The sequence below is a fragment of the Equus caballus genome, chromosome 16, assembly GCF_041296265.1.
Source record: "Equus caballus isolate H_3958 breed thoroughbred chromosome 16, TB-T2T, whole genome shotgun sequence".
NCBI classification, from domain to species: Eukaryota; Metazoa; Chordata; class Mammalia; order Perissodactyla; family Equidae; genus Equus; species Equus caballus.
The window spans coordinates 54,291,362-54,312,963 of record NC_091699.1 but is presented as its reverse complement, the minus strand read 5'-3'; the positions used below and the strand labels follow the sequence as shown (position 1 = coordinate 54,312,963).

The following is a 21,602-nucleotide window of genomic DNA, read 5'->3' as shown; positions in this document are numbered from 1 at the left end:
GAGGCCACGCAGGGGCTCTCCGTGTGTGTGGGGTCTTGGTTCCTTTGTTACCAAAGACGCCTTCCTTGCCTGGGCTCGGCGGGGAGGGGCTGCGGCTGCTGGCCGAAAACACGTTTGGAGAAGCAGCCTCAAGCCGGAGTGTCTGTCAACTGTTTTCATTAAACTCTTCCAGATCTGACAGTATAAATGTGTTACTTTCTTTAATTTTTCATTCCAGGAACAAGGCTGAATTTTCCCTCAGTTATTTGAAATAATTTTTAAAAACATATAGGACATTTCTGTGCCACAATCTTATCTCAGGATTTCAGAGACTTGACAGATCGGCTAGTTGATTTATTAGCTGCTTGACCTTGGGAGGTCACTTAACCTCTCTTATGACTCAGCTTCCTGATCATTGAAATGGGAGTAGTAATACTCTTTACCTCCTGGAGTTGTGGTCAGGGATAACTGAATTCCTATGTGTAAATTTCTTTGACCTGGGCTCCTGAGTTTGCTGTCATTGTGAATATCGCACCACCATTCGGTCTTTGGTAAATAGTGAGTGTGCTTGCCCCTCCTCTTTTTTCCCCTCCCCTCCCCACCCCTTCCTGCACGTTCCCTCTCCCTCCCCACCCTCTAACTTCTCCACTTTTCTTTGTCTTCTGCTGTATTACCTTTCCATTTAAAATCAAAGCATGGGAAGGGTTACTTTTTTCTGTCGTCATTATGAAATTTATTTAGAATTTATCTTTGTTCAGATAAAGTAATCCATGGAATTGTAGTGATTCAAAAACAGAAGGATGCTCCTGATTCTGAATAATTCTCTGCTTGTACATCCAACTATATATGAATATATGTGTGTAAATATGTAATAATAATAATATTATTATTTAAAAGTGTAAGAAAACCATCCAATTTTAAATCACTAGCAGTCAGCCTGCCATGTGTAGTTTGTTGCTTTGGGTGGAGCGACAGAGAAGAGAGAAGAAAACATTCCCCGGTGACCACAGACTAAAGATGTAGAAATCTAGTTTAACTGGAAAATGAATTCAGTCACTTCATTTATACCCTGGATGTCCTCTTCTCTAATGAAAACCAGGCACTGTGTCTGGTGTCTACTTGGAAGAGGACTGGGCCCTGGGCAGCGAGGGGACTCCTAAGCATGAGACAGACCGGGAGAGTGACACTGAGGTTCAGGTCAGCCTGGGCCTGACCCCAGCCCCTGCACGGGACAGAGCAGCTCCGGGCAGAGTCCCTGCGCGCCACCTCAGCCTTTTGGAGAAGCGAATAGTTGGATTCGAACTGCTTTCTGTTCAGTGAAACAGATTAGAACTCAATCCACAGTTGATCAAATACGTAACTGAGTTAAATTGGTTTTACTTTGTTATGATTATTACAGAGCCAACAGTGGCTATAAGGAAGTAACACAGCCTTCCGCACAGTTTTCTTTTAACCCTCCCGGGGATTCTGGAGTGGAGATGCTGTGAGGGCCCCTCCTCCTCTTGGGGCCCAGGGTCCACGGGCAGGTTGTGGGTGTCTGCTTAGTTGCCTTCTCTGTATTTTCACTCTGCCTTTGTTGTCAAAACCATGGACCTAACTTGTTTTTGACCTAACCTAACCATGGCCCTAACTTAGTGGGTAGGCCTTGGGGCCAGATGACCTGGGATGTAGAAACCTCGACTGAGTCAGAAGACCGGTGTTTAAGCCGGCATATAGGGAGTTGGGGGTGGGGAGGTAGAGGCAGGCCATCAAGCCAGGCAGAGCCAGCTGGAGAGAGTGGCTGCATTCTTTGGGCCCTGCTGGTGTGGGGTGGAAACATGGTGTGGTCTGTTAGAACAGGCCTTGTGAAGTCCTCAAGGGAGCTGACCTCAGCACAGGAGGGACTCCGTGCCTGCTGCTCTCAGAAACTGGGAAGTGGGGAGAACCACTGAGGCCTGACTGCAAAGGTCCCATCTGTTCAGCAGGCAGTCATTCAGAGGTTGCAGAGTGAAGCCACGCCCTGTGGAACCCAACCTAGATGTCACTGTCTTTAAGCCTGTGTGACCTTGGGCAGGTCACTTACCCTCTCTGTGTTTTCATTTCTTCATCTGTAAAGGGGGGATGATAATAGCACCTACCTGGTAGAAGTGTGGTGGGATTACATGAATTAATCTCTGCCAGGCTGTCACAGCAGTGTTGGCTCTAGTGAGCACTCATCAGTGTGAACTGTGCTGTCAGTGTGACTCCTGTACAGTTCTTGTTAGCTTGCTTGCTTCTCTTCAGATAAGCTGTGATTTTCTCCCAGTGTTGTGGCTATAACGTTTACTTATTTAGTTGAGCACAGCACTGGGTTCAGATATGGTCTCAGTAAACGTGAGCTGTTTAACAATTCGATTGCCTTGCATAAATAATAAGAGCCATTAGTTCAGAAGTGGCTGAGCGAGGGGCCACTACAGCTGCAGCGTTTACCTGGCTTGTTTGTAGGGGTGGGTTCTGAGAGTGGTTTCAGTTTTCTTTGCAGTTGGGCTGGGAGCGGGGAGAGAGGAGCCTCCGTCACATCTGGGCCCCTCACCCTCCAGTGGCTCGGCTGCCGCCTGCTGGGTCAGACCCGCTGTCAGCACCCTGCCTCCCACCATGGGGCTTCCCCAGCGATTGCGGGGTGAGGTTTTGAGTGGCTGCTCTTTCAAGAACAGGCTGAAAGGAAGCTTGTGTGCAGGGCTCCAGGGCCGCAACGCTCACCAGGAGTCTGCCTGCTTGTGTTGGTGGAGGAGGGATGGCTTGTCCAGAGACACTGCTTGCCCTCAGACACACTGAACACTCAGCTTTCATAAACTACCAAGCAGTGACCCGCAGACGGACCCACCCCCTCCCTGAGGGAGAGGATAGAGCTCTGAGTTGAGGAAAGGATGTTTGTTATAAATTCCTGTGAGGTTTGTTTGTGTATGTGAGAGGAAGATTGGCCCTGAGCTCACATCTGTGCCAGTCTTCCTCTATTTTATGTGGGATGCCACCACAGCGTGGCTTGATGAGCAGTGCTAGGTCCATGCACGGGATCCAAACCCACAAACCCTGGGCCGCAGAAGCAGACTGCGTGAACTAAACCACTACGCCACTGGGCTGGCCCCCCTATGAATTTTTTAAAGCTCTAGTTTTAGTTGGGTTTTATTTCTAGGATAACATAATTGGTGTTAAATGAAAATGTCATAGTGTGGAAGTGGCTGTTTTAAATGTCTCTGGCATCTGCTATTGCCCTGGGCAGAGAAGACAGCTGAGAATTCCAAGGTGTTTATTCAAAATAGGCTAGAGACCTCATTTTCAAGTCTTTTTCTTTGGCTGCCAAGCAATGTTCTTGTTACTTGGGTGACTCCAGATTCGGGAATAAAATCAAAGTTTAAGTATTAGTGGATTTTGCTATCCAGTACTCTTGTGTAGGCATTAAAAAATATACTTATTTATATTTGGCTTAGTGCATTTTTTAATTGGTGAAGAAGAGGTTTATGTATGCCAGTATACAGTGACTTTTCTCTCCAGTATTCTCATATTTATTAACCCATTAAACTATTTCCATTTATTTTTGTAAACACCAAACTTCTACTCCATCCTGTAATATCCGGAGGACTGGAAGTTTCAGGTGAATTTTATTAGCAATAATATACCTTCAGAGGTTTTGCTTTAAGGCCCAAAGGAACAAAACGTGTGGTACTCGCATCTTGCCCTGGTGGCGACACCCAGTTGTGGTATACAGCTTCCTTGTGGCAAAGGTGGGGGAGTGCTCCCCCATGCTGACAGCTGTGACCAAGTTTCTGTTTGGCCAGTGAGCCACAGACTGAACCATGTTTCAAAGCCACATTTGCCCTTCTGGTGTCCTTGCTGATGTTTACAGGATGTTGAATGGTTTTGCAAGGCTGCTGTTTCTTTTTCTTTTTTTTTAACTGTGGATTTTGTCCCAGTAAGTATATATAGTGTACTTTAGCAAAGTCTGCATGTTATTACATGGCTTTTCTTTTTCCAATCTGTTACATAGGCAGTCATGGCCAACCAAAATTGATGTACCCCAGGACCTTGAGGATGACCTCACGGCCACTCCTTTGTCCCATGCAACTGTCCCTCAGTCTCCTGCTCGGGCTGCTGACAGTGTCCTCAATGGCCACAGGAGCAAAGGCCTGTGTGACTCGGCTAAGAAAGAGGACCTCCCTGAGTTGGCTGGACCAGCACTGTCCACGGTGCCCCCTGCAAGCTTGAAACCCACGGCGAGTGGGCGGAAGTGTCTGTTCCGGGTGGAAGAAGATGAAGAGGAAGATGAGGAGGACAAGAAACCCATGTCCCTGTCAACGCAAGTGGTTTTGCGCCGGAAGCCGTCTGTGACCAACCGCCTGACGTCGAGGAAGAGTGCTCCTGTCCTCAACCAGATCTTTGAGGAAGGGGAATCCGACGACGAGTTCGACATGGATGAGAACCTGCCTCCCAAGCTGAGCAGGTTAAAGATGAACATTGCTTCCCCGGGGACGGTTCACAAACGCTACCACCGGAGGAAAAGTCAGGGCCGCGGCTCCAGCTGCAGCAGCTCGGAGACCAGCGATGATGACTCTGAGAGCCGCCGGCGGCTTGATAAAGATAGCGGGTTCACCTACTCCTGGCACCGCCGGGATAGCAGCGAGGGGCCCCCCGGCAGCGAGGGCGACGGCGGCGGCCAGAGCAAGCCGAGCAATGGCAGCGGCGGCGCGGACAAGGCCAGCCCCAGCGAGAGCAGCGCGGGCGGCGGCAGCCCCGCGGGGGGCTCGGGCGGCAACCCCGGCGGCACGTCAGGCAGCACGCGCCGCTGCGCCGGCCCCGGGCCCGGGAGCGCCGTGCAGCTGGCCTCGCGCAGCGCCGGCGAGCTCGTGGAGAGCCTCAAGCTCATGGGCCTCTGCCTCGGCTCCCAGCTGCATGGCGGCGCCAAGTACATTGTGGGCGCGCAGAATGGCCTGTCGTTCTCCAGCGTGAAAGTGCAGGAGAAATCCACATGGAAGATGTGCATCACCTCCACGGGGAACGCGGGGCCGGGCCCTGCGGCCGGCAGCCTCAAGTTCTTCTCCGACCACGTGGCGGACACCACCGCCGAGCTAGAACGGATAAGGAGCAAGAACCTGAAAAATAACGTGCTCCAGCTACCTCTGTGCGAAAAGACCATCTCTGTGAACATCCAGCGGAACCCTAAGGAGGGGCTGCTCTGCGCCTCCAGCCAGGCCAGCTGCTGCCACGTCATCTGACGCCACCTCCCTGCGCTGTCCCTTCTCGGTTTCCTATTTTAAAGCGGGCAATTATTTATTACTTTCTCATTTGTTCACCTGACGATGTGACAATGCATGGTCTTTGTGCATGCTGCTAGACACTACTTTTCTTTTCCAGCCGAAAAGTTGATTGTGTAATTTTTACATTTATAATTTTAACGTGGATGATCAGGATTAAATTAAAATGTATATTTGGAACCTAATATAAATGCAGCACTTAGAAATTTGATGTTCTGCACTTAACCTAGAGAGAGAAAAAATGCTTTCGTTTCCTTGTAAGAAGCTAAATTCCCGCCCTGACCTTCGGTGACGGAATGCCCTCGCTGGGCTGCCGGCCGCCCGGGGCCGAGCCCGGAGCCAGAGTGGCCTGAGCGCCCTGACGCGGAGAGGTCAGCGGACCACACCCGTTTGTCTTAAGCTATAGTGTGAAAAGGAGTTTGGCCTCTTAAAATTTAACTGAAAAAGATTTTCTTGTTTTGTAATAGGTGAGATAAAGTACTTAGATTTATGAGGCAGCTTCCCCTGTAGTGGTAAATTACAAGCAGACAATCCTGTTTTGTAATGTGATGAAGTGAACTGATGATGTCTTAACTCTTCTCATAGAGTGTCTGTCTAACAGAACAAAAAGATGCCGGGTGTGGATTCCTTCCTGTGGGCCACACCCCGGGGTTTCCTTTAAAACCATGTAGATAGAAGAAACTGTAGGGCCTAATACGGAAACAGGTGCACACGGAGGTTGGCAAAGTCAAAATCCCATAAATTAAAAAAAATAGAATTGATTTTTAGGAGTTTGGTAATTACGTTGTCTTTTTTGTTATTTCCATTCTTTTACATTCTTCAACTCAGCTATGAAAATTGGCTGATCAAAAATTACACCTAAAGGGGTAAAATTTACACATACAGCAAACAAAAATGCACAAAGCCTGCTTTGTTGTTGGTTTTTTTTTTTTGCTGGACATAATTTTTCCCTTTGCCTTCCTGCCAAAAAAATAGAGAACTCTTGCTTTAAACTATTCCTGTACAAAGACTACTTTTGACCAGATAATCATCTTTCGTGGCATCTTATCTTGTAGGACATAGTATATTGCAAATTGCTAATTTTGGAAGGGGCTGGATGCTACTTTCTCATGCTGTGCCTGGGGGGGTCTTAAAAGCAATGCTTAGTGACGTTGGTGATAGGATGTGGCTCAGCCCTGGGGCCGTCCCATGCTCAGCAGCCTCCCGTCATGTGATGGTCACCTAGTCTGTAGAGTGGGCAGAGAACCAAAGGATGGCATTCCATTGGTCACGGTTCTCCAAGTACACACTGTCTCTGCCACATTAGGATTCATATATTTTACTCGGAACTCTGAATTTCACCGTATACTTACTAAACTAAGTAAAGATGAAACTTAAAATACTTTCCTTTCTAGATCTAGGCTAGATATGTTTTAAGCTACAGCTCTAGTTTATTGATATTTATAATTGAAAGCTACAAGAATAGATGTGTGGGTGAAGCCATAGAACATATTTGCTTGAAATTCTTGAGCAGGGATCTTATAAAGGGCCAGAAATAAGATGTGTGGTTCACATAGATAGTGAGCGGAACATCTGTATTAAACGTAGGAGAGAAGTTGATAAAGGGCATTGGCAATAAACTCTTTGTTGCAGCTGTTTTCCAAGTAATGTACATACTTTTTCCTGTGATTATGTATAGCCTTAGAATGGCACCTTTTAACTAACCCATATGTGTTTGGTTTCCAATGGTTTTTTATATTCAGATGTATATATGGTGCTCACTTTAGGATCAGCAGTGTTGACCATTTATGCTGCATAGCTGTATTATAGCCTTATTAGTTGTGTGTGGTTGGTTGACCCCCTGGGTAAACAAATGTTAGTCTGAGTGGCGTCTTACGTATTTGTTCCTAAGTGAATGATTGTGCATGTGTTGTATGTCATAGTATGTCATCACATAAAAGGGAGGGAGCGAATAACCATTACTTTAAGATAATATTGGACCAAACTACTTACTTGCTCTAAACAGTTTCTTGTACCCCTTAACCTGTCTTCAGAAGTTGCATAGAGTTACAGTAGTGTGTAAACTAAATATTGTAGAAAAACAATTAGTCTTGTATTTTTATGTGTGTGTGTGTGTGTGTGTGTATATATATATGTCTGTATATATATATATATAAATATAAAGTTATGTACTTCTGGCAATTCTATCTGTATTTAAAGATGTGACAATCTTAACACCGATTTTCAGAATAGCCGTGAGACTAAATCAAATTAAAGATATCCCTACTGCGTAAGAATTGATGTCTGTTAAGAGGGTACAGAATTATCAGCTGATTTGGTCAGTTGCTTCCACTGCTGGTTGATTTTCCTCATTGTATAAACATTGACAGATATGTGACAAATGGGAAAAAAAAATCCAAATAATAAAGTGGCATATTGGTGTTCAGCAATATAAACTGCGTCTCAGGTTCTGTTTTTTCTCATGAATGCAGCTTTGTATAGTCTCAGCCTGGCCTAGATCCAACTTTCCACATGCTGTGCACCTGCACAGCCAGATGTGACTGAAAAAATACAGTCGTGACAATTCTTGCTTTAAATTCATGACCACAAGTTTCAGGTGGGCCCCAGGACTACCCATTAATTACGCTGTATTTCCCCAATTCCTCTGCCTTCCTCACACGGCTGGTCACCATACTCCCTAATAACGGAATAAACAGAAGCAATTAGAACTGCCACAAGCTCTCACTTCTGCCTTCCTACCTTGGTGTGTATCCACACACCCCGCCCTGCCCTTCCTCCTGGTAGTGTGAGTCCAAGGTCAGTTCCTTCACTTACATCCTGAGACTTTATAGGTGTGAGGACTTTATTCCTCATTCTCTTCTTTTGCATCATCAATCTTTGCTTTCCTACTAGATCATTCCTAACAGCAAACAAAACAAACATGATTTTATTCCCCTGTCTTAAAAAAAATGTTTTTGTTGCCCTCTCTAGCTGTTGCCACATTTCTCTCTATTCCTCTTCTCCACTCTCTCTTGAACCCTTCCAGTCAGGCTCTTGCTCTTATCACCCCACCACAACTGCTTTGCTCAGTGTCAGCGATGACCTCCATGTGCTTAATCCATTGGTCAATTTTTAAAAACAGCTTTGAGGTGTAAGCCACATACCACACAATTCACCAATTTAAAATGTACAATTCAATGGTTTTTAGTATATTCTCAGAGTTGTGCAACCATTACCATAAACCCAAAGAGAAATTTTGTACCCATTTGCACATTCTGTCTTTCCCCTCAACTCAGCCCAGACAACCACTAATCCAGGGGTCAGTTTGAACCCCATGTTAGCATTTGGTGAGTTGATCACTCTTCCTTATAAACTTCCCATAGTTCAGGATCCCACTTCTACCTTGCTGCTCTTTAGTTCACTAGCTCCTCATTCTAGCCTCTAAAACTGGAATACCCTAAGAGACAATTCTGGATCCCTTCTCTGTTTGCACTTAGTCTCTTCATGCTCTCATTCAGTCTAACATCTCTGTGCTGATAGAACCCCAAAATATATTTTGCCCACATCCCTTCTAGTAACACCAGATTCCAACTACCTATTTGACTTATCTACTTGGATGTGTGTAAAAAGCACCTAAATTTTTGCAAGTCCACAACTAATCTTCCCCCTTATATCCTTACCCTCCTAATGCTCCCATCTCATAAACGGCAACTCTAAACCTTCATTAGTTTTGCACAAGTCAAAAATCTTGGTGTGATCCTTCAGTCTTTCATCCCAACATCCAATCCAACAGCAGATACTCAGCATTCAAAAACTGACCCCTTCTCATTGCCTTCACTGCTAACAGTCTGGTCCATGACACCATTATTACTCATCTGGACAACTGTAAATGTCCCTTAGAGGTCTTGCTGCTTTTGCCCTTGTCTTTCTTTTGTCTTTTCATTCAACAGTGTGAGTGATCCTTTTACAAGCTCAATCAAGTCATGTTTTGAAAGACGTTTAATTTTCAAATATTTGGAGATTTTCCATCTAAGTTTCTGTTACTAATTTCTAGTTTAATTCTGTTTTGGTCAGAAATCATGCTTTGTATAACTTAAAGCTTTTTAAACTTATTGAAACTTGCTTTATGGCCCAGCTAATGGCCTATCTTGGTCAATGTTTTTGTGAGTGCTTGAAAAGTGCTATTGTTGGTAAAGCGTTCTATCAATTAGTTCAAGGTGGTTGATAATGTTATTCACATCTTCTATATCCTTACTGATTTTCTGTCATCAATTATTGAGAGGAGGGTTGAAATCCAACTATAATTGTGGGTTTGCTTATTTCTCCTTTTCTATCAATTTGACTTTATGAAGTTTGAAGCTCTATTGTTAGGTACACACACATTTAAGATTGTTAAATCCTTTTGATGAATTGAACCCTTTCATCATTACGAAATGTTCCTCTTTATCCCTGGTAAATTATTCTGTCCTGAAATCTGCTTTGTGTGGTAGTGATATAGCCCCTCTAGCTTTCTTTGACTTATGGGAGTATATCTTTTTGCCTTTAACCTATCTGTGTCTTTATACTTAAAGTAGGTTTTTGTTTGTTTGTTTTTTGTAGACAGCATATAGGTGGATCTTGCTTTTTTTATCCAATCTGCAAATCTTTGCCTTCTATTTGGAGTGTTTATACCAAATACATTTAGTGTAATTATCAACATGGTTGAGTTTAAATCTGCCATCTTTCTAGTTGTTTTCTATTTGTTTCATCTGTTGTTTCTTTTTCCATCTTTTACTACCTTCTTTTGGTTTAACTCAGCACTTTCTATTGGCTGTGCCCCTTTTATTTTCTAGTGGTTGCTGTAGGGATCTGTATATATATATAGAATCACAGTCTACCTAAAAATATATATAAAATTTATATATATGTTTATAAATTATATAATATTACTTCATATAGAATGTAAGAAACAACTGTATACTTCCATTTTTCTCCTTTCTTTGTGCTCTTATCAGACATTTTATTTTTATATATGCATATTTTTTTTATTTTAAATAGCTTTCTTTTTAAGAGATGAAACATGAGGAAAAAAGTCTTTCATTTTACCTACATATTGTCATTTCCAGTACTCTTCATTTCTTTGTGCGGATGCACATTTTGGTATTTCTGCCTGTAGAACTTTAAAATTTTTTATAGTGCAGGTCTGCTGGTAATACAGTCTGTCACCTTTTGCTTGTTTGAAAAAATATTTTTATTTCATCCATGAAGGATATTTTCATTGGGTATAGAATTCTAAGTTGACGGTTTCAATGCTGGACACTGAATTTTACATTGTTTGGTGCTGGATTTTGTATTCACATACCAAGTGTTGGATTTCATTTTGGCATACAGTTACTTGGAATCAATTGGATCTTTTTGGGTCTTGCTTTTAAAGTCTGTTAGGACAGATCCAGAGCGGTCTGCAGGGCTAATGTGGCCCACCACTGAGGCAATGCCCTTCTAAGCACTCTACCAAAGTCTTTCCACTCTGGCTGGTGGGAACATGAACTGTTTCCAGCTGTGTGTAAGTTCCAAGCATTGTTCAACCTATTGCTTTCCAGGGGCTCTTTCTCCTGCCTCAGGTAGTTTTCTTACATACAGGCACTGATCAGAACTCAATCAAAGACTTTGCAGATTTCCAGAGCTCGCTCACTCTCCGTGCAGCTGGATACATGAGACTTTAGGTCTTTTTGCCCTTCTGCCCCCCACAGCTGTCCAGCAGGGACGGGGGTTCCACAGACTTCTGGGATCTGGGGAGGGATAGATGCGAACGGAAAATGGGATTTAGCCCTTCTCAAGCTAATGGGACCCAAACACATTGTGACCGCTAAGGAGTCATTTGTATTTTTGAGGACCCCTGACTCCAGAACTGAGGACTTGGACATCGCATTCCAAGCAACATGTTACAGGTTGGGAAGTCAGGAAGCAAAAAAAACCTGAATCTTGGTCTCTGTGAGTTCATAATGCCCTTGGGGAAGAAACGGGGATTTAAATTAACAACAGAGGATGATCAGAGATGGTGACTTGTCCCAGGGCACTGCTGTGAGGGTCAGGAGAGTTCCAGGAGGGGTGAGTTAGGGGAGGGAGTACGAGTGCAGGGGAGAGAAAATTGAAGAGTTGAGCAGGGTTCGGATCATTGGCCCCTGTGTGAGCCAAGGAGATAGGAATGGACTTTGCTGAGAGAGAAGAATCCGTTTGCTTCTTGACTCCTTTATCCTTTCACAAGGACTCCAAGATTTCTGGATTGGAAGACGAAGCATTGGACGCCGGGGTGCATTGCTGAGCAGGACGCCAGTCTTCAGGTGAAGAAGAGACTGACTCACCATCCCACTGTGCATGGCCTGCAGTCACTTAGGGCCCCGTGCTTAGAAGGGCCTTCCTCAGTTTAACTCTCTGCTCTTGGTTTGTCTTGAAATTCTTAATAACTTTTGAACAAGGGTGCAGCATTTTCATTTTGCACTGAGCCCTGCGGATTATGCCCCAGGCCGAGGGACTTCTTTGTAGATCTGAACTCTATAAGAATGGAGGAGGTGATCTCAACCCCAAGAATGGGAGACTTTGGTGAAAGCAGCAAAAGCCAGAGACAGAAGCCCAGGGGCCACCTCAAGTGTGAGGGCAGAGGAAGCAAGGAGTGGAGGCCGCAGAGTGGGAGACCGGCAGGTGAGCCAGAGAGCTTCTTACTAAGGCTGCGCGGTCTGTGGTCCAGCTCTGAGCTCCGGAGGCTGCTCTGAGGTCGAGGAGATGAGAGATGGAAGCAGGGCCTACAGAGGCCTCTGAGAAGTGTCAGGAGGGAGGTGGAAGCAGTAACAGTGAGGGTGAGGTGTTACTTTGCTAGCACCCCACAGAGAGGGCTGGGCAGGTGGGTGCACAGCCCCGTTTCACTGCAGGGCACTGAGGCTCGGAAAGGTAAAGGGCTGCCCAAGGGCACACTACTGATCTCACCCCAGAGCCCACCCCTCAGCTTGCCCCTTGGATGGAGAGAGGTGAGATGCTGGATGACACTGTCTCCATGTTGCCTTGGACCTTCCAGTACCAGAAGGCTGGGCAGAGCCATGGTAAGGCACTGGACTACAGGCTTCCACTTTAAACCACACTGGAGCCCTTACATATGTGTATGCATCTTGTTACCTGTCTAATACCTGAAAAATTCCAAATTCCATGACACATCTGGTCCTAAGGGATTGTGCCCATGTAGGTGAGACTGGGTGGGGCAGCTCATTATACCTCATGATGAGAGATCATTTGGGTTCAGGGGCTGAAACCTGGTCTCATAACATTTCCCAAAGAGTTCTGGTGTGCTGAAGCTTACCTGGGCTGGATGGCTAGTCCCTGGGATCCACCGTCTGGGAGGAAATTGGGACCGGGGAGAAGCGTCTCTTGGCTCCCAAGATGCCTGCTAGGAATCAGTATCTTTCACATGTTTGTATAGGAGACAGCAAAAACCTGGACCAGTGGACACAGTTTAGGCAGAAATCTGCCACATCATTGGGTTGATTCAGGTTATTAATGCAAATCCTGACCTGCATCCTTCCTTCGGTTGTGGCCCAAATGCCAGGGGCCGCAGAGCTATCTATAGCTGGTGAGTAGCTGCTGTGCCAACTGCTCCTCCAGGGCACCGTGAACAGGCAGGGCCCCCCAGGACAGCGGGCAGTCGGGCAGATCCTGGAAGGCAGTCGTTCATACCACGTTCTTGGTCTCCCCATCTGCAAAGAAAAGACCTATGGTGCCAGTTTTCGGCCTTGTGTTCTGAGGTTGGGAGGGGCAGAGGTCACTTTAAGTGGCTCTACAGTCTCCATTAGGATGGAGAAATACTTGGTTTCTGTTTTTTGAGCCAGACAGCTATGTATGGGGAGGTATGTATCCGCGTCTACACCGCTGAGTTGCCCTCTGGTTAATTATTTAGCACTCCACGATAGTTTCCCTGGTATTAAGCAGCACTTTAACGTGGTGATTTTGCTACAAGCTCTTCACACTTCAGGCTGGTCGTGCAGACCTGTGCCTGTTGGAGACTTGCAGGGGTGGGGGTGTCACTTCCCCACGAGGGTCAGCAGACCTAGACTTACCCAGCTCTGCCCCTTCTGCATCCTCCTGCCTGGGCCCTGGTGCTCTCAGCTGTAAGTGGGAGACGACAATGGGTAGGTGGAAGGGGCCGTGCGATCCGGGGAAGTTCACCAGCACTGTGAAAGGTCCTGAGAGCAGGCGATTTCTGTAAGCCAGTGTCATCTGCATGAGCTGTGCCACAAGTCCAAGGGAAAACACCCTCATACCGCTTTTACTTTTTCTATTTACTCACGTGAGGCCCACATACCGGTCAGCAGGAAGCCCAGCATCCCCCACCCGAGTGAAGGTGACCCCATCTCTGAACCACCCAAATTCCCCGGGGCTCACAAAGGGTCGGGGAGATGCCAGGCATCCAAGGCCAGGCACTCAGGGAACTGGAAAATCTCTTTGGTCCTGCACCTGTTGCTCATCTCCCCCAGGTCCTATTCAGGCTCAGGGGTGCTTGTCCGGTGGGTGAGGAGGCCCTTGTTGCTCCAGATCCCTGATAGACCATAGAGGCCCCCACCTGGCACCAGGTGACAAGGCAGCAGGGAAGGAGGCTGGCTCTGCAGGGCTTTTAGCATCAGCTACTTCTGGAGACAAACCAGCAAGGCCTCCACCCCGACTGTGGTTCTGAAACTTCAGTGTGCAACAGCATGCACCGGAGGCACTCTCAAAGATGTGGATTCCTGGGCAAAACTGCCAAAATCCCGTTCCTCAGGCCTTGGCTGGTGGGACCAGGGCATCCGCATTGAACAAGGTCCAGGTCTGCGGCCACACTCTGAGGAATGTGACGCCCAGTTGCTGGGCCTGGCCTACAGCCATGTGGCCCTGATCCTGGCCTCACTGCGCACCTGGGGCAGGCCTTAGTTGGGGCTCCCCAGCTAGCTCACAAGAGCTTCTAACTTTGACTCAGAAAGTTGGAATGAGCAGCATCCCCCACACCCTTCTCAGGTGCCAACTTTTGGATCGAGGAGAAGACCACAAACGGGCCTCTTGATAGGACCAGGAAAAGCGCTTTCCCTCCTCTGAAGAGGCTGCAGCCCCTCCTGTGGTTGGGATGAAAGGGTCTCCCAAGCTGAAGGCAGAGTCCTGAGGACACAGCTGCTCTGGCAAACGGGCATCTTTCCTCCAGGCTCCGGCGGCTCCCGCTTCTGTCAGGTCCCCTTCTCTTCCAGCCACCCTGGGTGGGGCGTGGGGGGCATGGAAGGAAGCCTGGAGCCTGCCAGCCTCTTCAGACTTGGCTGGTCAGTGACAGGTTCCCCAGGGCCCATTATCTGCTGTTTGCCGAGGCCTGGCGCCAGGTGCTGCCCTCTCAGGGCCATGGGGTTCTTAAAACAGCTCTGTAAAGAAGAGTCTGGAGCCCAGGGCTCTCATCCTACGGCCTTTGGCCTTCTGCCTCCAGTTGCTAGTTTCCTGCTGGAAGACGGGCAGGAGCTGCAGGAGTTAGGGCTGAGGAGAGAGCGTGGGGCAGGAGGCCTGGTGCCGGCTGCAAGCCCCATCGCGGCAGCCGTGCGCGTATGTGGGCTGTAGAGAGTGGGCCACTCTGCTGTGAGAACTTGGGCAAGTCCCTTGAACTCTGTTTCCTCATCTCTAAAATAGGGACGATATGAGGACAGTGAGGCCCAGAGGGTCTATCAAGGAGGGCAGTGGGCTCCTGGCCTCCAGCTTCACTGTAGGGCTGAATATCCCTAACCATTTGCTTCTTGTTTCCTTCCCAAAGCCACTAAGATAAAGATTTGTTCTCAAGTCTGAGCTTCTGAGCTGCTGGCAGGAGTGTGACCACCAGGAGGGAGGGATGGCTCCGCTGCCTGCCTCCCCCGCCCCCACCCGTGGCTGCAGCCCCAGTGGCTGGGCTCTGCCAGCACAGGCTCAGGCCTGACCACAGGGATGCTCTGGGGTCTCTGTGGGCCTCTGGCATGGGGACTTCTGTACTCAAGAAGGGACACCTGTGTGGGACGTGACAGCCAAAGCACTGGCCCAAGGGGGTGCCCGATAAACATCAGCAGCACAGAACTGAATGTCACGCTGGTTGTGTGTGAGAGGAGAGAGTCAGGCTGAGAAGTGAGTCAGGCCTGGGGCCAAACCACACTGGGGCCAAGGCCTGCTGACAATCTGTGGACTTGGTGACAGTTTGTATCTCGTGGCTTGAGGGAGGTGAGTTAGGGGTGAGTGTGACAGTCAGGGGACAGACCAGTCCTGAGACCGCCTACACGATGGGCCAAAGAGCAGGGACGTGCCCGGCCCTGCACAGCAGCCTCGGCCTCGGGGCTGGCCCTAGTGGAGGTGATCCTGTGTGCCCAGGCAGACCCCACAGGTCCCATTTTCCCGACATGACTGGCTTAGTCCCGGGTAAGCGCCGTGGTTCTGCCCAGTCAGACTGAGGAAGGACAGAGAGATGCTTCTGGGAAAGACAGTCACGAGTGCAGGAAATCCCGGGTCTGCGCTGGCTCCTCACAGGTGAGGGCCACCTGGAGAGAGGTGCCAGCTCAGAGGCAGCTGTGAGCCCCCAGGCGGGGGGATGAGCTGATGGGGTCCACACCTGGGACCCAACACCTCACACCCCCGAGAGCTGGACTCTGGGAGAGACGAAGAGCTGAGTTCAAGGTCCCATCTGAACTTCTCCTCTCCCAGCAATCACAGGTGCCCAAGCTGGGATTGCGAGGAAGCTCTTGGGGGCTCAAGGCTCAGGACCGTAGTGGTGGCTACCATTCACTGGTGTTTTAAAACATGAGCATGTTCTAGAAAGTATTCGTCAAGCATCAACCAACCACTGAACAACTGTGCCATGCAGTACCTTAGACCAAGCAGGGGCAGGGCAAAGCCGACTCAAAGATGTCCACGCTCGCAAGTACAGTGGTCTCGTAGGACCAAGAGAACAAGCAAGAGTGGCAGACAGGAGACTCGGGGCTTCCAAAGACACGCGACGCTTGAATGGGCCGCTGAGGCCACGACCATTTTGATGTGAAGGAGGGAATCGAGGTGCCGGGCCCGAGTGAGGGAGACAGGTCTAGAATCCACAGGACCTCGGCCTCTCCCTGCCCTTCCCCATCTTTCCCAGATGGGCTGAGGTACCTGCAGCTTTCGAGTGGAAGGGCCCATGCAAGGGTCTGTGGCGCCCGGGCTGTGAGGGACATGGGCCCTAATGGGGAGGGGCAGGCCATTGCATGAGGCAGAGTTTGAACAGCTGGCAGGAGAAGGAAGCCAGGCTCTGCTCTCGCAGGGTGGTCCTCACGGCTAGACCATAGTCAGGGGAGCAGCCCAGGCTCCAGACTCACTGCCTTTGTGCCTGGAGGGCTGGACCCCAGTGGGCCAGGCTACTGGTCCACATGGGCTATTGTGCCTGTGAAAGAGGTGCAGCCCCAAGGGCACAGCTAGAGAGGTGGACAGCATCCCTGGGCAGTGAGAGGCCCCTCCTCTGCAGGTGTGAGCCCACACCAGGGTGCCAGGGGTGGCCACTGGCCCTCGGCCTGTGCTGTGTGCATGAAAGCAGCCCCAGTGGCCCTTGCTGGGTACCCTTGGGGCAGGCTCCAGCGGCAGCAGAACCTCCCAAGAACCGCCTGGGCTTTGGCTGCAAGCTTTGGACGTGGCACACAGGTGCCCAGCCTCAAGCCAAGCCCCACCCGCAGCTCCCCTCCCACCGCTCCACCTTTAATGAGCTGACCCAGGGCTCAGAACAGAGTGGCCATCTCAGTCCACGGAGGGGAAGCAGGAGTCAGAGAGGTGCGTGCTGCCTTTAATAGCTCAGTTACTGTTGTTCTGTTGATAAAGGGTCTCTTAACATATTGCAAAACAGAACTAGGAGAGAGGTACTTAGAGTTGTCTGGGTGTTGGAAACGCTGCCTCACTGTACACTCCTCACTCTTACTTCAGGTTCAGCAGGAAGACCCCTTCAGAGTGGCTCCTGTGATGGGACGGTGGGCACACTCCTGACCAGTCAACCTACCCGACAGGTGCCTGGGCTGTGGTGGGGGCGGGGACGGCCCTCACTGTGAGGGGCGGCATGGAGAGTTGGCAGTTCACCCACGCATGAAGCTCACGGGGCAGCAGTGGCTCTGCAGCGAGGTCGGGCAGCTGGAGGGATGTGTGGGGCTTGGGCAGAGGCCTGGAAGGAGCAGGGCGGGAGTGGGTGACTGCCATGAGCTGGGTCCTGGTGGCCTCTTCACCAGCCCTGAGCCAGGACACTGCAGAGGGAGGAGGGCGCCTGTCCCGCGGGAGTCGCTTCATTTGCGAAGCTTTGTGTTGACGCTGCTCCGGGCACCCCTGCCTGTGCTCAGGGCAGCCTGCAGGCTCAGGCTGCCTTCTCCTTCTCTCCTTCCCTCAGTTCCTCCTTCAGGTTCTCGGCCACGAGCTTCATTTGCTGTTGAGAGAACACAGGATACTCTGTGAGCCACCCAAGCCCCAGCAGTGGCACCTCAGCGGGAGGGCCCGGGCATGCAGTGTGTTCCTTCAGCTCCATCAAAGCACACTTTGAATCCGGAGAAGCCGGACCCTCTGGCAGCGCTGCCCGAGACTTCCTGGAAGCCCAGAGCCCCTGTTTCTGACCCTGACAGATGGGAAACAGCAGATGTGGGTGGAAATGCAACATTGTTTTGTGTGAGCCCAGCTCAGCAGGGATTTTAAAGATACTGAAATGAGCAGCAGCTGGCATCTCCTCCTCCCTGGACCTCCAGGATAAGGGGGATGGGGGAAAGACAGAGCAGGGGGTCTGGAGCACTGACTTGGGGCCAAGTCCTTGCTCTGCCCCTGCAAACTGAGCAAACTTGGCAATTTGACTTCTCTACGCCTCAGTTTCCACATCAGCACAGTGGAAGCAATGATGCACGTTTGGCAGGGTTGCTGTGGGGATTACTGTAAGTGAAGTCCTTGGCTCAGAGCAGATGCTCCAAAACAGCAGACATTTTTACCAGCCCTCTGTCCCTACAGCCATGGCATCCCCCACGCCCATCCAGTGCCACTGGGGGCATCCTATGAAGTCCCCCTGAGGGCAAGGCCAGGAGAGAGTTGCAGTCTGCCGGGTTCAGAGGGAAGGAGCATGCACTCTAGGATCAGGGCACCGTGGTGGAGGAAGTCCTGCTGTTCTGGGGCCTCGGCCTCCCACCTCCCCCAGCCGCTGGAGGTCCCAGCCTCCTCCACCCTGTGGGTGCTGAAACACGTGGCTACAGCTCTGCCCTATTTGCTGAATAAATGACTAACCACTTCGGAATTTGGCTTCAAACACACGAAGATTTTGATAATAGCTATTTACTTATGGGAAAAACAAAACTGAGCACAAACACTGTGCCTGGGTACCTGGCTGCCCCTCTTGGGAGCCCCAAGCGCCACCTGGGGCTGGATGCCACGCACGCTCCCCCTGGCTTTCAGGGAGAGGGGTCCCTTTCCCAGACTATAAACCGGAAGCTCTGCCTCCTGTTTCACCCCGCTTTCTCCTCTCAAGGATCCTTCAGATCTGTGCATCTCGGGAGTCCCCACTGCACTCGGGACAGTGCTCATCTTTTGAGCCTGGTCTGTCTCCCTTGGGGCAGCACACAGATGGGCTCCTGGAGGCTGACCCCTCTCCATCTGGGCTGGGGACAGGACTGCCTGGCCCTTGCTCTCCACATGGAAGCAGGTTTAGGGGATGGCTTTTGATGGGGGAGGGTGCTGGGCGGACTCACGGTGACCAGTTTGCGGGGGAGGGGCTCTTCCTGCAGGGGACGCAGTATTTCTGCAGGCCCTGAGCAGGGGGTGGGCACAGGAGTTGGCGCTGGCCGAAGGCTACGCCTGTCCAAATGAGCCCCAGCCGCAGTGTCCCTGTGGCCTTCAGCCTGCCAGGGCGGTGGAGGCGGTTTGATTTATTTCACAAGCCAGAGAAGCAGAACTGCCAGGCCAGGTGAGCATCCCCTGGAAAGTTAGTTTTGGCATCTGCCACCTTTTCCAATACTAATGCTCCCGTCCTCTCATGAGCCCACTTAGCCTGTGGACTACTGATGTAAAATATCCCCATTCAGGAAAACTGTGATATTTCAGCCCAGATTCATTGCAGGCTCTTCTAGTTGGTGTCACTTAATACTTATGAGACCTTTTGAAATGTCTTTGTATGAGAGAGAGAGAGAATATGAATCTATTTTCTGATTTGACAAGTAACCATAAGAAGTTAAAGGCTAAATAAATTTAAACGAGAAGCATAATGAGGATAAAGCATTCCCTAGCTGGTCACAGATCTTCCAGCCACACTTCCCCAGCATTCCGCCGGGGAAGGAAAATCAGAATGGGGTTTGATCAAATGGGTTTTGATCCAAAGGAGACTTTCAGGCTCCCTGCGAGGTGCAAATTGCTCCCCCACTTATGTGTGCGGCCGAGGCTGGAGCCCCTAGGCACCGGGCGAGGCCTGTGGAGGTGTCTGCAGATCTCCAGGAGGGGCCTCCTGCTCCTCGGCAGCCAGCAGCCAGCTGCTGTCTGATGGCCCCTCTCCCCCGGATGACCCAGCACTAAGTGACTTTTTCTAACTTTTTGGAGATGCCCCTTCTCTCAGGCCCAAAGTTGGGGGGCTTCACGCAGACTGGGGAAGGCACTCAGAACCCACCCGACTGGGCTCCTCCCCACCTGCAGTGCCTGCCAGGTTCAGGGCAGCTCTTAAGAGCCTGGGCATGTCCGGGAGGTCACAGGTCATCTGCACTGAACTGCACTGCTGGTAGCTAAGGTAGGGACCATGGCTAGGGACCCCACCATCCTCTTGTGCCTCAGGCCAGCGGCGGGAGCAGTTTGCACAGGAGCACCTGTCTCCACTTCGGCCCTTTCCTTCTCCTATCCTCGAGTACTATTTTTTTCCAAGCCGAGGAGAGATCAGGCCCCACAGTCTGGTGGGTGGGGACACACCCAGCCCCAGCCCCTCCGTCCGTGGCCAGGTCCCTCAGGGCTTGATCAGATTCGAGGAGCTTTGTGATGCCCAAAGGAAATGCGGCGGGAAGGCTTGTGCTCCCTGTGGCCGTCACCAGGACAGTGATGAGCCTCGGTGGGCTGTGCGGGGAGCTGGGGCTCGGCCTGACACCCTGAGTCTCCTGCACTCCCCAGCTGGACACGCTGAGCAGATGGCAGGACCAGAACTAAAAACCTGGAGCTAAAGCCCAAAGAACAAGCTAAGCAGCGTAGGGGACACGAGCTGCAACAGCCCGCTTGTCCAAGGTGAAGAGGGAAACTGGCCTGGAGCTCAGTGAGCGACAGCCACACCTTCCTGTACAGACGGGCAGGCCTCCATCGTCCCCCTGAAAGAGTCAGAAGCCATCTGGCCTTGACATGGCTTCTCTGTGCTAAACCAAGTGCTGCCTACTACGCGTGGGTCTGAATCCTGTCAGTTTGCGGTCATGCAGCTCATAACAGAGCTGCCTCCCCACTGCCACTCGCCTCCTGGTGAAGAGGAGCAAGGCAGGGTGGGGGCTGAGCCCCCGCCCAGGGGAAATGGTGAGCATTGGTAGAATTAACTCCAGGAGCACAGAATTTCTGATCAGAAGGAACTCTGGCGATCATTCGGTCCAGGGGCCACATGAGAGTCCGGAGGCCTTGTCAAGCGCAGACTCGTGGGCCCCTCCCCGAGATGCTAACTCGCTGGTCTGTAGCAGATCCCAGGACCTTGAAGTTTCAGCAAACCCTGGAAGTTTCTCCATGGACCACCCCAAGCTTGGGAGTCTCTGATCTGTTGTCTGCCACCTTTCACAAATAAGCAAGCTGGAGTTGTAGGGGATGATGGCACAGGCCCTGCTTCCCCTACCAGGCCGCCTCTTGTGGCTCAGCTCTTTGGTTTCTTTGCTTTAGCTACCCTGCCTGGGGGTGGGGTGGGAGGGAGCAACATTATCCCCTTTAAAATAAATCTGGCTTCTTTGGGGATTCTTAAGTCAAAACCTTATTAAAAATATAAGCAGGATAATAGTACTGACTTGTTTCCTACAAAAAGCATCAGAATGAAGAGAAATGGAATCCAACTCATGACTCATCAAAACACTCATGCTCCAAATCACTCTTTAAAAAGCACAGACTAATTTTTTGCATCATTATTAGTAATGATTACAATAGGAACCTAATCAGTAAGTGTGTTAGCCAAACACGCAGCTAACCTGAGAAAGGATGCATAACCGGATCCCCATTTCCCTGTGGGGAAGTTCAGAAATGTTTTCTGAGACCAGCAAATGCTTCCCACAGACCTGGGACGGCCCCTGCCCTCCCAGGCTCGTAGCAGAGACTCTCCCTGCCTGAGCTCACAATCAGCTTCAGGATCCTTCTATTCAGCACTCAGAAAATCACAACCAATTGATTACATTATTGCCCGATTTGCAATCTGTTAGC

General features: G+C 50.0%; 2 protein-coding genes across 12 annotated transcripts in view; one reads left to right on the top strand and one right to left on the bottom strand.

Moving 5' to 3' along the window:
* The window catches only part of SNRK (SNF related kinase), a 60,692-nt gene extending 53,011 nt beyond the window's left edge, over window positions 1-7,681 (top strand). For all 6 annotated transcript variants that reach the window (XM_023620630.2, XM_023620629.2, XM_023620632.2 and 3 more), the window contains one exon: window positions 3,983-7,681. In XM_023620630.2, the coding sequence (XP_023476398.1) occupies window positions 3,983-5,207 (1,225 nt within the window). In that variant the 3' untranslated portion in view covers window positions 5,208-7,681. The remainder of the gene's footprint in view (window positions 1-3,982) is intronic.
* A 9,317-nt stretch (window positions 7,682-16,998) lies between these two features.
* ANO10 (anoctamin 10) overlaps window positions 16,999-21,602 on the bottom strand; it is a 211,958-nt gene continuing 207,354 nt past the window's right edge. For all 6 annotated transcript variants that reach the window (XM_070237890.1, XM_023620634.2, XM_070237891.1 and 3 more), the window contains one exon: window positions 16,999-17,643. In XM_070237890.1, the coding sequence (XP_070093991.1) occupies window positions 17,575-17,643 (69 nt within the window). In that variant the 3' untranslated portion in view covers window positions 16,999-17,574. The remainder of the gene's footprint in view (window positions 17,644-21,602) is intronic.